This window comes from Indicator indicator, chromosome 17 (genome assembly GCF_027791375.1).
Source record: "Indicator indicator isolate 239-I01 chromosome 17, UM_Iind_1.1, whole genome shotgun sequence".
In the NCBI taxonomy this organism is placed as follows: Eukaryota; Metazoa; Chordata; class Aves; order Piciformes; family Indicatoridae; genus Indicator; species Indicator indicator.
The window spans coordinates 4,170,430-4,184,937 of record NC_072026.1 but is presented as its reverse complement, the minus strand read 5'-3'; the positions used below and the strand labels follow the sequence as shown (position 1 = coordinate 4,184,937).

The following is a 14,508-nucleotide window of genomic DNA, read 5'->3' as shown; positions in this document are numbered from 1 at the left end:
GGCTGTGCTTCAGTCTTGCCCTTCTGGTATCTTTGAGTTTTGTTGTATCTCAGTTCCTAGTCTGGTTGAGAAGTGCCTCATTTATAGACAAACACCTTTGTACCTGAGATGGTGGACACAAAACCAGGCACCACTGGCTTCCCATGTGCCAGCCTTCCTCACCAGTGGTGCTTGCTGGTTCCCTTCTTACCAAGGTGCCCAGCTGGGCTCCAGCTGCACAGATGGCAGAGAGCAGCTAATGAGTCTTTAATGCATTGCCTGAGACCATTGTCCCTCCCAAGGTCCTCTCTAGGGAAGTCAGTTCAGTTGTGCTCAGGACCCTTTTGAGGGCAGGGTACCCTTCAGTAAAGGCTTTATGTCATGGCCTCTCACCCTAAACAGCCTGGCCCTGGCTTCCTTCCAGCACCTTTCTTACCCAGCTAAGCAGCTGTGGTGTCTCTGCCACCTGCTGTCCCCATCACCCTTCCACTGAACAAACAGCATCAGGTACTTAAGAAAGGACACCTGAGCTGCGCTGGGAGGGTAATGAGCAAAGTGAATTGGGTCATCCATGTTTCTTCCCCATAAAAGGTGGAGTACAGGAAGCCTTCCCACTTGCTGTGAGGTGGTGGCACCTGCCCTGGTTCCTGTTCTGCCACCTGGCTGCCCTGGCACAGGCTTTGAGGGGAAAGGGAAGGGACAACAGCTGTACTTCATGGCTGCATCCAAATAAGCCTGCCCCTACCTACCCCATGTTCCTCATGCCCAAGCTGGGAGGAAAGCTTGGAGAGGAGTTGTAGGAAGAGAGCCCTGACCCTCCCCATGAGCTGCTGGAGCTGCACACAGCGATGGACTGGTGGTGTTCTGTGCTTCGACCTCGTCACTGCAGGTCGCTGGCTGTACAGAGAATATCCATACTGCCTAGAAATCAGGGTGGAAGTTTATGTAAATGGGCAAGGTTTTCCTTGCAAATAAAGCTTGTTCCTGAGCTCCATGTCCTGGCTAGGACTTCCTTCCCCAGCCAAACCAGGAGTTCCTGTGGAATGTATTTTGACTGCGCTCGTGCGATGGGACCTGGCTGAAAGGTGAAGCTGGATGGAGGCATCCTTCAGGGAGAGTTTGATATGCAGCTGCTGCAAGAGGCACCAAGTCCCCTTGCTGGGCTCAGCTCTGCTCAGCATTTGTCTTCTGAGTCCCTGCTGCTCTCTGCAGTCAGAGGAATGAGCAGGAAACAGCATTTGTTGGGAAAGAAGTGTAGATTTGATGATTAGCTCACCAGATGGCCTTCTGCCTCCTTAAAGGCCAGGCTAGGAGCAAGCATCTCTCACCCCTGTGATGTTGGTTAAGTGATTTTATCCCATTTTCTCTCAAGCCTCTCTTCTGATGCTCATTTCTCCCATTCTTTGGAGGCCTCTCATGTGAACACCTCAGGGTATCTTGCTTTCGCAGACTACTCCAGAAAGCTGGGAGCCAGCCTGGAGACCAGGAATAGCAAGAAGCATGGGTTGCCCTGTCCTTTGCAGGAGCAAATCTGCTCCTGTTGGTGCTGTGTGGTTCAGTCCCCTTCAGCATGGTCCACAAAAAGCCTCTTGGTATTTCCAGGGTGCTTTGGTCAGCTCTTGGTCCATATTCAGCTCACTGCCCTCAAAGGGAGTTCACAGCCCTGGGGTGCAAATGCCTAGGGGCTCTCCACAGAAGTCCCTGATCCCACTCAGGGACTTTTCAGCTGATTCCATCAGCTGTGCCTGCTACTCAGAGCCCTGTCCAGCAATGCAGGCCGCAGGGAGGAGAGGGTTGGGGTTCCCCAAGAGAGGTGGCACCGGGGCTGTGCCAGGGGCTGGAGCACTCGTCTGGCTGCAGCTCCTCCCCTGCTTTCAGCTGCTCTGCTTTCAGGGCTCTGCTTTCAGCTGCTGATGGCAGATGAGGGATGCTGGAGGCGAAGGTTCATCCAGAGGTCAGTGTTTCCCTGGCTGGAGCTTGCAGGCTGTCACATCTGCACAGATGTGCTCCCCTCATCACGCCTCCAAAACCAGCTCTCCACTCACCACCAGCCCTGGCTGCTGCTGGAGCATCAGCCCAAAACACCTTGGCCTTGGGGATGAGCCCAGCTGGCTGTCACCACCCTAGCTGGCTGGTGGCATTGGTCTAGCTCAAGGCTGAGCCACATGCAGGAGGTGAAAAAAGCTCAGCATGCTGGCTGGCAGGAGGGCAAGGGGCACCAGCAGTAGGTGTGTGTGTATGTGTGTGTATGACCTGTGCAGTAGTATCTTGTTTGGGTTTTTTCCTGCCAGACAAATCTAAGAGCACTGCAACAGTTCTGCAGACAAATCCTTGGGCAGCCATGCAGGAGCCTGGAGTTACTCCTTTAGATGGAAAGTGCCTACAGTGAGCCAAAAAAGACCCAAAGCCTGTGTTTTGCAGCATGTCCCATGATGTGGGGAGCATGTCCCCACGGAGTGCCAGCTCTAGGTGGCACAGGGACATGGAGAAATGCCTGTGGGCACCCTGATACCACCTGGAGCTGCTGCAAGGAAAGTCCCTGTCTGCTTCCTGCCCTGGGTAAGGAGGTGACACAGCAGTTGTCCTCCATGCCTGGCAGGAGCACAAGAGGTGGCAGTGAGGAGCAGCACAGCCTCCTGAGGAGCAAGAAGAGGAGGAGGGGAAGGGGGATGCCAGCTCTGCACATCCCTCTGGAACGGGTGGTGAACACTGGGCAGCCGTTAGTTCCCCAAAAGGGGCAAGTGCCACGGGAGAGTCCCCTCGGCTGGGCTGCGGTGGTGTGGGGAGGGAAATTTGCTCTTCCTTCATGCGGGGAGCTCACCGCGGCCCCAGGGCTGCTGCGAGTCCCGGCTTAGCCCCGACAGCTGCAGCCAGGAGCTCAGTCCCTGGCTCGGGATAGCCAGGGAGCCCTCACTGGCTGTGCTTGGTATCCTCAGCACCAGCTGCCCAGGGGGAGCTGGCACAGAGCAGAGGAAGCTGGAGAAAGAGCAGGTCCACGCAGGGAAACCCCCCAAAATCCCTCCGGCTTCTCAGGCAGCACCTCTGCATTCCGTGTTGGCGGCGGATGCCGTCCGGCGCCGAGTCCCTTTCGGCGCAGGGTCCGGCCGGGCACCTGCCTCCTCCCATCCTGCCCTTTCTCTTTCCCTTCCTTCTGGCTTTCTGCACTGTTTTTTCCCTTTTGCAGTCTTAGGCCCTTTCTTTTCCCACTTCCGTAGCCACCAACACCCACATGGGTTATCTCCTTCCCCCATCCCATCCTGGAACCTATTTATACCGAGCCCGGCTCCTGCCCAGCTTGCCAGAGAGAGCTGGAGGAGGAGGACGGGGCTGGCACAGAACCCGCAGCCCAACATGCTCTTGTTTGAACACGGGCTGGCTGAAAGAGGGTGTTTGCTGCTCTGGCTGCTCCCACTCATCCTCAAAGCCCAGTCTAGTGAGGAGCTGAGGCCCAGGTCCATGCCATGCCAGCAGGTAAGACTGCTTTCTGTGGAGCCCCTGGGCTGGGCTGGCCCCAGCAGCATCACTGGGTCCCAGTGGGGCTGAGAGCATCCCACTGTGAAGCACAGGGTCTGTCTTCTCCCTACACCTCTCACCACCCTCCACCCTCCATCTTTTTAACCTTCCCAGCTTTGAGCTCTGCTCTCCTGTCTCCAGGATGGTCTCCTGCAAATTGGTTCCTGGCACCCAGCTGCTCCCATGTCAGAGCCATGCTGGTGGCACCTTCCAGAAGTCCCTGACATGGGAGTGTCAGCTTGAGATGCTTGCTAAGAAGGAGGATGGAGTGCAGAGTCTCTTGGGGGTTCAGCCAGTGGTTGTGAATGTTAGGAAGGCAGCTGGGAGCCTGGGTGGGAAGCAGCTGGCCCCCTGCCACAAACATGGGCAGGGCAGTAGAAACGAAGTGCTCCACATCCAGGCTCCCAATTGCAAACTGGTGGTGGCAACCAGTTTGAAGGAAAAGGGAAGGTGAACCCACCAGGATGGTGCCTGTCCTCTGCCCACCCAGGACAGGCATGCTCTGGACCAGTCCCTGGGCTGTCCCAGTACCCTCAGAGGCTGGGTTTGCCGCACCAGCCTGATGCATCTTCAGTGCTTGCAGTGCTTCTTTCACCCACCTTGCTTATTGGCACATGTGGGAGGACAGCCTGTGGGGCCAGAGGCTGAACCTTCTCCTTGCACCATCAGGAACAGCTCAGCAGTATCTTGGAAAGCCCTCCTTAACCCTGGGGACGTGCTGCTTGTCTCCGAGCAGTGCCTTTGTCTGTCTCCTTGCCACACCAGGCTCGGGAGGGAGAAACAGTGCTCATTTCCATGTTGCTGGGACACAAGGGCTCCACCTGGCTCTGCTGGAGCTGTGGTTTGTAGCCTGCCTCATGCTGCTGGCATCTTCTGTCTCTCTGCAGAGCCCCACAAAGCTGTCATGCAAAGGCGCTGGCCTGCGCGCGTTCCCGAAGGAGCTGGGCCAAGGAGTGAAACACCTTGAGCTCTCCCACAATTTCATCCAAAACCTGTCAGGCAGCTCCGTGCCAGGGCTGGGGCAGCTTGAGCACCTGGACATGTGCTTCAACCAGCTGGAAGCTGTGTCAGCCACCACCCTGGCCCAGCTGCCCCAGCTGCGCCGGCTCCTGGTGGGACGGAACCGCCTGGACCACAATTACGTCACGAACGGACGAGCCCTTCACCTGCTCAGGAACATAGAGGTGCTGGACCTGTCTGTGAACAACCTGGAGAGCCACATGGCAGGCTGGTACATCAGCAACCTCACCAGGCTGAGGGTGCTGGATCTCTCCGGGAACAAGGTGACCAAACTGCCAGCAGGGATCTTCCGGAGCACCCCACGGCTGCGTGAGCTCGACCTCAGCAACAACTACATCATGGAAATTGAGGAGGGAGCTTTTGAGGCTCTGGAAGAGCTGGAGGTGGTGAACTTGGCTTTGAATTCCCTCCACTGTGTCTCTAGCTTCAGCCTCACACAGCTGCGAGTCTTAAATCTCAGCCACAACGCTCTGGAGCTCTTCGTCTTGGAGGAGGGAGCGGAGTCCTACCTGCTTCGAGTGCTTGACTTGAGCCATAACAGACTCCTGTCCTTTCCAGCACTTCCCAAAGCCCATCAGCTCACACACCTAAACCTCTCCAATAACCTTATTGCCTCCCTACTGCCAGGCTCAAGCCATCCAGGGGAGTTTGCCCTGCTCTACGAGGAGATGGCAAGGTTCAACAGCAGCTGGCACACCGTGGCCGGGCTGATGCAGGTAGCTGACTTGGATCTCAGCAACAACCGGCTGGAGCTGTTCCCATTTTCCTTCTTCCACAGCCTGGGCTCTCTACACAGCCTCCACCTGGCTATGAACTGTCTCCAGGACGTAGCCAGGGAGTCACTGACCAATGGCACGGAGCCCCAGGACCACTTGCCCACCCTCTCTGTGCACTGGCTGGACCTCCATGACAATGCCCTCCGTGTGCTGCCACGCTGGTTTTTCCACTCTCTGCCTCAGCTGGAAACAATTGATCTCAGCTCCAACAGCCTCCAACCTTGTGAGAGCTTGGGGAGGGACCAGGGAGAGATTTCAGGAGGGAGCTCTCAGGTGCCAGGCACTTGTACCCCCTTCTACAATGTGCCTCGCTTGAAGCATCTGAGCCTTTGCAGGAACAACATCAGCAGGCTGCAGCCCTATGCCTTCAACCAGACCTTCCTGCTCTCCTTGGACCTGTCCGAGAACAAGGACCTGTTTGTGCCTAAGGAAGCCCTGAGGGGCTTGGAGTTCTCCCTGCAGAGACTTTCTCTGAGGGGTAACCAGATGGATGACAGCAAGGCAGAGCTGCCTTGCCTGGAGATGCTCAAAGTCTTGGACCTCTCAGGCAATAATTTGAGCCTTTTGCCCGGAGGTCTTCTCTGCTCCCCTCTGGAGAGCCTGGACATTCACCATAACAACCTGCTGAGGCTGGAGAAGCCAGCACTGCTGAGCTGGTCCCAGAGCCTGAAGACCATGTCCCTTGCTGGAAACCCCTTCAGCTGCTGCTCACTGGCCTGGCTGGACGTGCTGCAGGAGAGCAGCGTGGCCGTGCGGGACCTGGACGAAGCCCTCTGCACCTACCAGGACAAGAGCAGCAACTTCTCAGCCAAGCTAACCAGCAGCCCTCGGTGGCTTTGCCCAAGTGCCAGGAGCACCAGCCCTCTGTCCCTGCTCGTGGTCCTGATCAGCCTTTTGCTTCTCAGCACCGGGGCTTGCTGGCTCCTGAAGAAAGGGCAGAAGTCCCCAGAGTGTGCAGGACTCCAGAGCAACAAGGTCTTCCCTCACCAGCCCAAAAGAGAGGAGCCAGCAGAGGGGAAGCCAGCAGACAGCATCACCAAGGTGTAAGCAGGACCTGCAGCAAACAGTCAGAACTCTTAATTCATGTTACCCATATTTATCATTTTTAATGTGTTTCAGACCCCCACTCCAGGACCCTGCGTGCTTTGCAAACCACATAAAGGGAGCGTGCTGGGTGCTGAGCTCTTGGCTGGGCACTGGTGGACCTCGGGCCACCTGTCCTTCTCAAGATGGAAGGTTCCCCCATCTGCTCTGCCCCTGCAAGAAATTAAACACTCTGAAAGGCATTCTGTGTGGGTTTTCTGCCCTGCCTTCCTATCTTCTCACCACCCAGGACAAGAAACCCAGGTTGGGCTGTTTAAATTGATTGATCTGATTGATTGATTGATTGATTTGACCTCATTGTGGCTTTCCAGTATCTGAAGGGGGCCTACAAGAAAGCTGGGGAGGGACTTTTTAGGCTATCAGGTAGTGATAGGACTAGGGGGAATGGAATAAAGCTGGAAGTGGGGAGATTCAGACTGGACATGAGGAAGAAGTTCTTCCCCATGAGAGTGGTGAGAGCCTGGAATGGGTTGTCCAGGGAGGTGGTTGAGGCCCCATCCCTGGAGGTGTTTGCAGCCAGGCTGGATGAGGCTCTGGCCAGCCTGCTGTAGTGTGAGGTGTCCCTGCCCATGGCAGGGGGGTTGGAACTGGATGATCCTTGTGGTCCCTTCCAACCCTGACTGATTCTATGATCTTTCCCCCCCTGAACCCATCATGTGCTACCTGTGGAAGGAGAATTGTCTCCATCGGTGCCACCTGAGTGTTTCACAGCTTCCCAGCAGTCAGTTCCTGCATTTTAAGTGGGTTTGATAAGCTAAATACTTGCTCCTGCTCCCAGAATTATTCCCCAGCCCTGCAAGGAGAGGGAAGGGTACCTGGTGGGGGCAGCTCTGGCTGTGGTGCATCGCAGTGCTGAGGTGGGGAGGATGGTTTTGGAGAATCCTTGGCCTCTCTTCTGCCTTTTCCTGCCAAGCTGTCATCTGAAGGATGCTGTGGAGCTGGCAGGGCTCAAAATAACCCCAGGCACTGCTGTGGATGCAGGAAATCTGCCCTGTCCTCACCCACTGAGATAGTGAGAATGAGAGAAAACCAGTCCCCTGCTGTGTGTGGCTGATGCTGGGCCAGGGGCTCTTGGAGGGGGGTGCAGAACATTCCCACCCTCCGTGCCTGGACTCCTGAGTCAGCAGTGGCAGCTTGATCTCCACCACAGGGGTAAGTGCTGGCAGAGCTGTGCTCCTCAGTGCATCTGACACCCTCTGAACATCTGGCCCACACACAGCCAGTGTTTGATCTGGGGGGGACTGGGTCCCCAGCTAGGGAGAAGGTGCTGAGTGGGTCTGTGAGCTGCACTGGTGACGTGGGAAGGCTGGTGTGGTGTGGTGGGTTGGATGCTCCTGGTCAGTGCACTCTGGCTGGCTGGCTGGCCCAGGTGTCCAGCTTCCCAGGAGGAAGTAGTGCTGGCCCTAAAGGGCTGGGGCCAGCTCTGAGAAAAGGGGAAAAAAAGCAGGCTGCAATGAAACCTTCTACATTTCACATCTCTTTGGTTCCACCTTGAAAGTCCCTGGCTGTCCTGGGTATCCACCTGCTGGCTTAGAAGCAGAGGAGCAAAAGGGTTTGGAAGCCACTTAAAATCCCAAGTATTGAACTTCTTTTTTCCCTCTTGATCTTATCATGGGGTTGCTGTCAAGCAAAGGGCATTTCTGCTGTACAACATCTGCTGTCCCCATGCTGCCCTCCTTGCCTCTGGGGCTACAGCTTCCTGGCCTTTGATGGGCATCCAGCTCCTGAGGGACTCCCTTTGGGGGGCCTTTGATGGCCCCACTTGTCCCTCCCCACCTCAGTTTCCCTTTGATCTGGCACTCTGTGCCTTGTCACAGCAAGGAACCAGCCAGGCCAGTGCCTGGGGCATGGTGGGCAGCCTGGTGTTGTGTCACCAGCATGTAGGGACCTCTGGGACTGTTCTGCTGCTGAAAGCTTTGCTCAGGGACAGCAGTTTGCTGGATCTCCTGCTGCCACACTCCCACCTTTCCCCTTTTTGCTCCTGCTCCCATGTCCCTGTTGTCCACCAAAGTGCCAGTGTGTGCCAGCTGACCTCTCACTGCCACCACAAAGCCTGCTCCTCTCTCACCCCAGGGCTCCAGGGTGGGCTCCAGCTGATGTCCCTGGGGACACACAGCCAGCTGGGCTCTGGGCATGAAGCACAGCGTGTCAGGAGCTCCTGTGCTCACCTTGGTCTCTTCTGCCCCTCTCCTCAGCTGGGTGCCCTGTCTCTGGGTGGCACCCAAGCTCCCTGGGACACAGAGAGTGCTTTCCATGCCCACATATTGCAGGTGGTGAGCTCAGCCTGGCTTCAGTCTGTCCCTAACTCCATGCCAGCCTCCTTCCTCTGCCCAGGCACATGGTGACATTGCAGAGCCACCCAGCCAGAGGCCAAAGTGCTGCTGTCACCTTCAATGAGTGTTCCTGGGACACTCTGTATGGCCTCTGTTCCTCATTTAAAGCCCCTCTCAGGCTGTACTTTCCATGTGTGTGACCAGAGGCTGTCCTGCCCTTTGTGCTGCCTTTTCATCAGTGTCCTCCTCCTGTTAAGGCTTGTGGAGGGCTGGAGCCTTGCAGCCACACTGAGCTGGAGGGACAGTGGGGACAGTGGGTGCTTGGGGATGCAATGAACTGTCAAGCACTTGGTGCCAGGCACTGCCTGGGGCTTCCTGAGTGCTCCAGAGCTGTCTTTGCCCAATGCTGTTGATGCAGTGTCATGTCCCCATGGACCAGCAGCAGCTGGTGGGTGACCTGGGGGTGACCTGGGGACAATGGGCTGCTGATGGCTGAAGTTTTCTCCCAGGGATTAAAGCATCTGCTAAAGCACAAACTAAAAACAGGGGAAAGGGTTCTGGTATTGGTTTTACCCTGCAAGGGAGGCTCCAAAGATACATAAAGCTTGGGGTGGCAGAGAGGATATCCTTGCTAGGGGACAGGAAGGCTGCCAGAGTGCAAGGGAGGGACTGAAAATGAGAAGAAAACCTGCTGTGCCATTTCTCTACCTCCTCACCCTTCCTTTGGCCTGGGGGTTCTTCAAGCTATCTTTATGGGTGCCTGTATGCTCTCCCAACTCAAAGCAAAAGAGGATTCAAGGTTGTGGTCTCATGGGGGCAACAAGAGCTGAGTCCACATCAGCACTGAGGGCAATGCCTTCTTCTTCCCAGCACCAGAAGTGATATGTGTTGGGCTTGTCTGGGAGCAAGGGTGTGAGCTGAGCAGCCATGGCTCAGGCTGGCAGGGAGCTGGCTGGACCCTGTCCCTGCCAACCTCTTTGTGTCAGCAGAAACCAGCACAAGGCACCACGAGGTCAGGCAAAGCCCCATGTCCCATGGGCTGCAGTGGCCCTCAGCTTGGGCTTCCCATGGCTTAGGCAGAATGGTTGCCTTCTCCTGGAGGTATCTTGGCATCTCAAGCTGCTTCTCCATCCAAAAGGAGGGCAGAAGAGCTGCAGAGTGTTGCAGTTCAAACAAATAAAGGGACAGAGCAAAAAAAAAAAAAAAAGTTGTGTTTTTATGTCAGGCTGTAAGGCAGGGGAGTATAAATCTGAGTCTGCAAAGGCCAGCAGCAGTGGTTAAAATATTGTGACCATGGAGAAATTTTCTAGAGAACTGGTTGAGAAATCCAGCACAGCTCATTCTTTCCAGTGGAAAGCCTTCCCATGGCCCTGGATCTGCATTTTCAGAGAAAAGGAGATTTTTATCACAAATTTCCAGCCAGCTCTTCTGCTAACTCATGTGGAAATTACCTTCTCTGCAGCTCACTTCATCCTTTGTTTTTGTTTGGTTTGGTTTGGGGGTTTGATTAACTTTTCTTCTTTTTCTCCCAGGAGAAGGCAGGCAGAGCTTCAGCTGCTTCAAGAGCTGGACACTTTCCTGGTCACTGGCTGGCAGACATCACTGAATCACAGAATGGTTTGGGTTGGAAGGGACCTCCAAAGGTCATCCAGTCCAGCCCCCCCTGCAGTCAGCAGGGACATCCTCCACTAGAGCAGGTTGCTCAGAGCCTTCTTGAGCCTCACCTTGAATAGCTCCAGGGATGGGGCCTCAACTACCTCCCTGGGCAACCTGTTGCAGTGTTCCACCACCCTCCTGGTGCAGAGCTTGTTCCTAACATCTAATCTAAATCTCCTCTCCTCTAACTTCAAACCATTGTCCCTCATCCTATCCCTGCAGGCCTTTGCAAACAGTCTTTCTGCAGCCTTCTTGCAGCCCCCTTCAGGGGCTGGTGCTATTAGCTCTCCTTGGAGCCTTCTCTTCTCCAGGCTGAACACCCCCAGCTCCTTCAGCCTGTCCCCATAGCAGAAGGCTTCCAACCCCCTGATCATTTTCATGGCCTCCTCTGAACCTGCTCCATCAGGTCCATGTCCTTCCTGTGATGAGAGCTCCAGAGCTGGACATAGTACTCCAGGTGAGGTCTCAGCAGTGCAAGGTGGCCGAATCCCCTCTCTTGTTCTGCTGCCCACCCCTCCTTGAGCTGCCCAGGGAAGAGCAGGGAGTGCTCCTCATCCTCTCTCTTTAGCTGAAGCACAGGTTAGCCTGCATCTCCCCACCTCTCTGATAAGATAATGCAAGATTAAGTGCTTTAGGCTGTTGCAGGACATGAAGCAGTGGCAGCAGTGAACTCTGCCTCCTGCCCAGCAGCTCCTGCCCCAGGTTTCTCCCAGACTCAGATTTCTCCCAGCCTAAGAGCTCAGGTAAGTTTACTTCCACGCACAGGCAGCACCAGAACGGGTGCTGAATCCCAGAATCCCAGCATGGTGGGGGGCAGAAGGGACCTCTGGAGATCATCCAGTCCACTCCCCCCTGCTAAAGCAGGGGCACGCACAGCAGGCTGCCCAGGATCACAATATCCAGGTGAGTTTGGAGACTCCACAACCTTTCAGGCAGCCTGGGCCAGGGCTCCAGCACCCTCACAGCAAAGAAGTTCCTCTTCATGTTCAGGTAGAACCTCCTGGGTTCCAGTTTGTGCCCATTGCCCCTTGTCCTGTCACTGGGCACCACTGAAAAGCATCTGGCCTCACCCTCTTGCCCCCTGCCCTTTAGTCATTGATGAACATTGAGCAGATCTCCTCTCGCTCTGCTCTTCTCCAGGCTAAACAACCCCAAGAGTCTCAGCCTCTCCTGGTCAGGGAGGTGTTCCAGATGCTGCAGAGATGCTGAAGGTTCCATTTATTTTATTTTCTGCTGGTATTGTCACAACCTGCATCCCCAAGGACAGCTGACCTCATGAACCACTCTGCTCTTACCATAGCCTGGCTCCTCACAGCCTAGTGACTTTTTTTGTGCTCCTAGCTAATGTGGCATTTTTCCCTGCAGCTTTGGGCTGGGACAGGAGGCTAGTGGCAGTGGCTCATCCCCATGTGTCACCTCCAGGCCCTTAGCCCATCTGCAGGACCATGCCACCACTGCTTTCCATTATCACCCACTGCCACAGCATCTTCTGCGTGACTGCAGAGCACTCCCCCAGCAGCTGCTGGCAGCCCTGCAGTGAGGTCAGGCGTGTTATTCATGACACTTTCTTCCTCTCTGGTGGGGCTCCAGCCAGGCTGAGACCTGTCATCAGCTCTCCAGCAGGCAGACCTTCAACCAGAGGAGGCTCTGGCAGTGGGTGGCTGGGGAACGCAGCTCCCAACATGGAGTCACAGAATGGTTTGGGTGGGGAGAGGCCTCCAAAGCTCAGCCAGTCTGACCCCCTTGCAGCCAGCAGGGATGACTTCAACCAGAGCAGGTTATTCAGGCTTGACCTGGAATGTCTGTGGGGATGGGACATCTACCACCTCTCTGGGTAACCTAGGCCAGTGTTCTACAACCCCCTTGCCTTGCAATGTCTTGTACTGGCTTCTGCAGCAACGCTTTCCCAAGCTGTCCCTGGGCAAGTGCAGATGCCAACAGATGTTCTGCAGCTGGATGCCCTCATCCTAGCTGTCCCCAGGGCCCTGGGGACAGGGTGTGCTGCAGAGCCTGCCTTGGTGTGTGCTGCCTGTGAGGGGACACTGCCATGGCTGTGGGTAGCCCTGGGCACAGCAGCACCTGAAGCATCACCAGGAGCTCTGTCTCCTTACAGCTGCAGCCCACAAGCAGGTGCAGACCCATGGGCCCTGGTCCCACCTTTGGGGCACTGGAAGGCCACAGGGCTAGGTGAAGCTGGCAGACAGCACCATGCATAAGCAGCTCTGGAGCAGGTCAGCTGGCAGGAACCTCAGCCTGCTTCTCAGTATCCATCCTGTGGGGAGGTCACATCCTCCAGCACTGCCTCAGAAAGGGGAAGGAGGTGGCTTTGCTAAAGGATCACAGGATGTTAGGGGTTGGGAGGGACCTCTAGAGATCATTCAGTCCAACCCCCCTGCCAGAGCAGGACCATGGAATCCAGCACAGGTCACACAGGAACACATCCAGACAGGGCTGGAAAGTCTCCAGAGAAGGAGACTCCACAACCTCTCTGGGCAGCCTGCTCCAGGGCCCTGGGACCCTCATAGTGAAGAAGTTGAGGTGGAACCTCCTGTGCTGGAGTTTCTATCTGTTGCCACTTGTCCTATCCCAGGGTGCAAGTGAGCAGAGCCTGTCCCCTCCCTCTTGACCCCCAGCCCTCAGATGTTTACAGACATTGATTAAATTCTCTCTCATTCTTCCCTCCAGAGCAAAGCAGCCCTCTTGCAGCAGGACAGTCACTGAGCACCCAGGGAGAGCCTCATCAGTGTCTGAGCACCCAGTGGGAGCCTCACCAGTGTCCCCAGCCTCTGGAGAGGACCAGATGTTCCCAGGCACCAACCCGGGGATGTGCCAGGGGAGATCTCACCCACAGCCTGTGGGATGTGGCCAGGGAGCAGGAGTGGCTCCTCAGCAAGCCGTCAGTGCCACATGACAGGGTGCTGCCACCACCACCTGCGTCACCACTGCCCCATGATGTCACAACCTGCCAGCCCAAAGGATGTGGCTCCTCACGTGGTCAGCTGGAGGTGAGTGTGGGGCAGGGGAGCACCGAGGGCACCAGGGGCACTTTGATGGCAGGGGAATGGTCTCCACACAAAGCTGCCTCTCCTAAACCTGGAAGCCAGAAGCCATGGCAAGCTGGGAGGGCACACAAGGAGTGCTCCCCACGTGCTTACACAGCTCACCAAACATTGATGTTTCTTTTGGCCCCTGCCCAAGAGCCAGTAGTGGGAGACAAGAACCTTTGGCCATCCAGGACAACTCTTTCATGTTGCTCCACTGATTCCCTTCATCCCAGGAGCAAGCTCTGCATTCAGGTCAGCCCCAACCCAGCAGCAGGTCTTCTGGTTGCCCTCCTCTGAGCTCCTCCTTGAGCTTTTCCCTCCTGGCTGTGTCCCAAGGGCAGCCAACACCAGGAAGGTAAACGAGGGTTGATTTGTTTCCCTGCTCCTTGCCTGCTCCTCCTGGTCTTTCCCTCTGCTCAGCACCTGTAGATGAAGCCCCAGCAGTGCAGCTGCACTTTCTCCCCGTGGTGACTCTCCAGTGTAGACAGGCAGGGGCTGGGAAGCCTTTCTCCTGGGCTGGGAATCCCCTCCTGTCCTCCTCCTTCCCCAAGAGAGAGCCTGACACAGAAGGGGAAGGGCTATTTTTAGCTCTAACCCTGAGGGTGTTTCAAGGATTGAGCTAAGAAGAGGAAGCAACCCCCAGGGCAGGATTGGTTCTGCTTCAAAAGGAAGTCTCTTTGCTTCATTCCACTGCTTGGTCATTGCAAAGCTCTTCTGTGAAGAGGGAGTGGCAAAAAAATCACCTTTGGAAGGAGGCAGCAGAAGAGTGGTGTCAGAAAGGAGTTGTGTTCCCTGTGGCACTGACTTCTTGTGCTCTTGCCCAGCTCCCCTGCTGACTTTGCACCCCAAGGGAAGGGCATGGGGTGATGCTAAGCCCCTCTGCCCCAGCACTGACCTGCCACATCTGACACTACAGGATGCCTCCACCTGCCAGACTGTCCTCACGTGTCCTTTGCTTTCCTGCCCTCCAGCAACTCCTACCTGCTGCTCCTGGCTTCTGCAACCCTGGGAACCCAGGTACTGTCAGCTTCCCAGCTGCCATCCACCCCCAGTTTGCCTATGGCAACGCAGCTGAGATCCTCCAGGTGCCAGCATAAGACACTGCCCACACGTGGAGGAGTTTGCCTGGAAGCAGCATGGTTA

General features: G+C 56.0%; 1 protein-coding gene across 1 annotated transcript; it reads left to right on the top strand.

Annotated features, from left to right (window-relative positions):
* Positions 1-3,043: 3,043 nt before the first annotated feature.
* On the top strand, positions 3,044-6,335 carry LOC128972728 (transforming growth factor beta activator LRRC32-like). The gene is given in 3 exon segments (XM_054388835.1): positions 3,044-3,145; positions 3,148-3,450; positions 4,380-6,335. Coding segments are annotated over 3 exon segments (2,361 nt in total).
* The last annotated feature ends 8,173 nt before the right edge of the window (positions 6,336-14,508 follow it).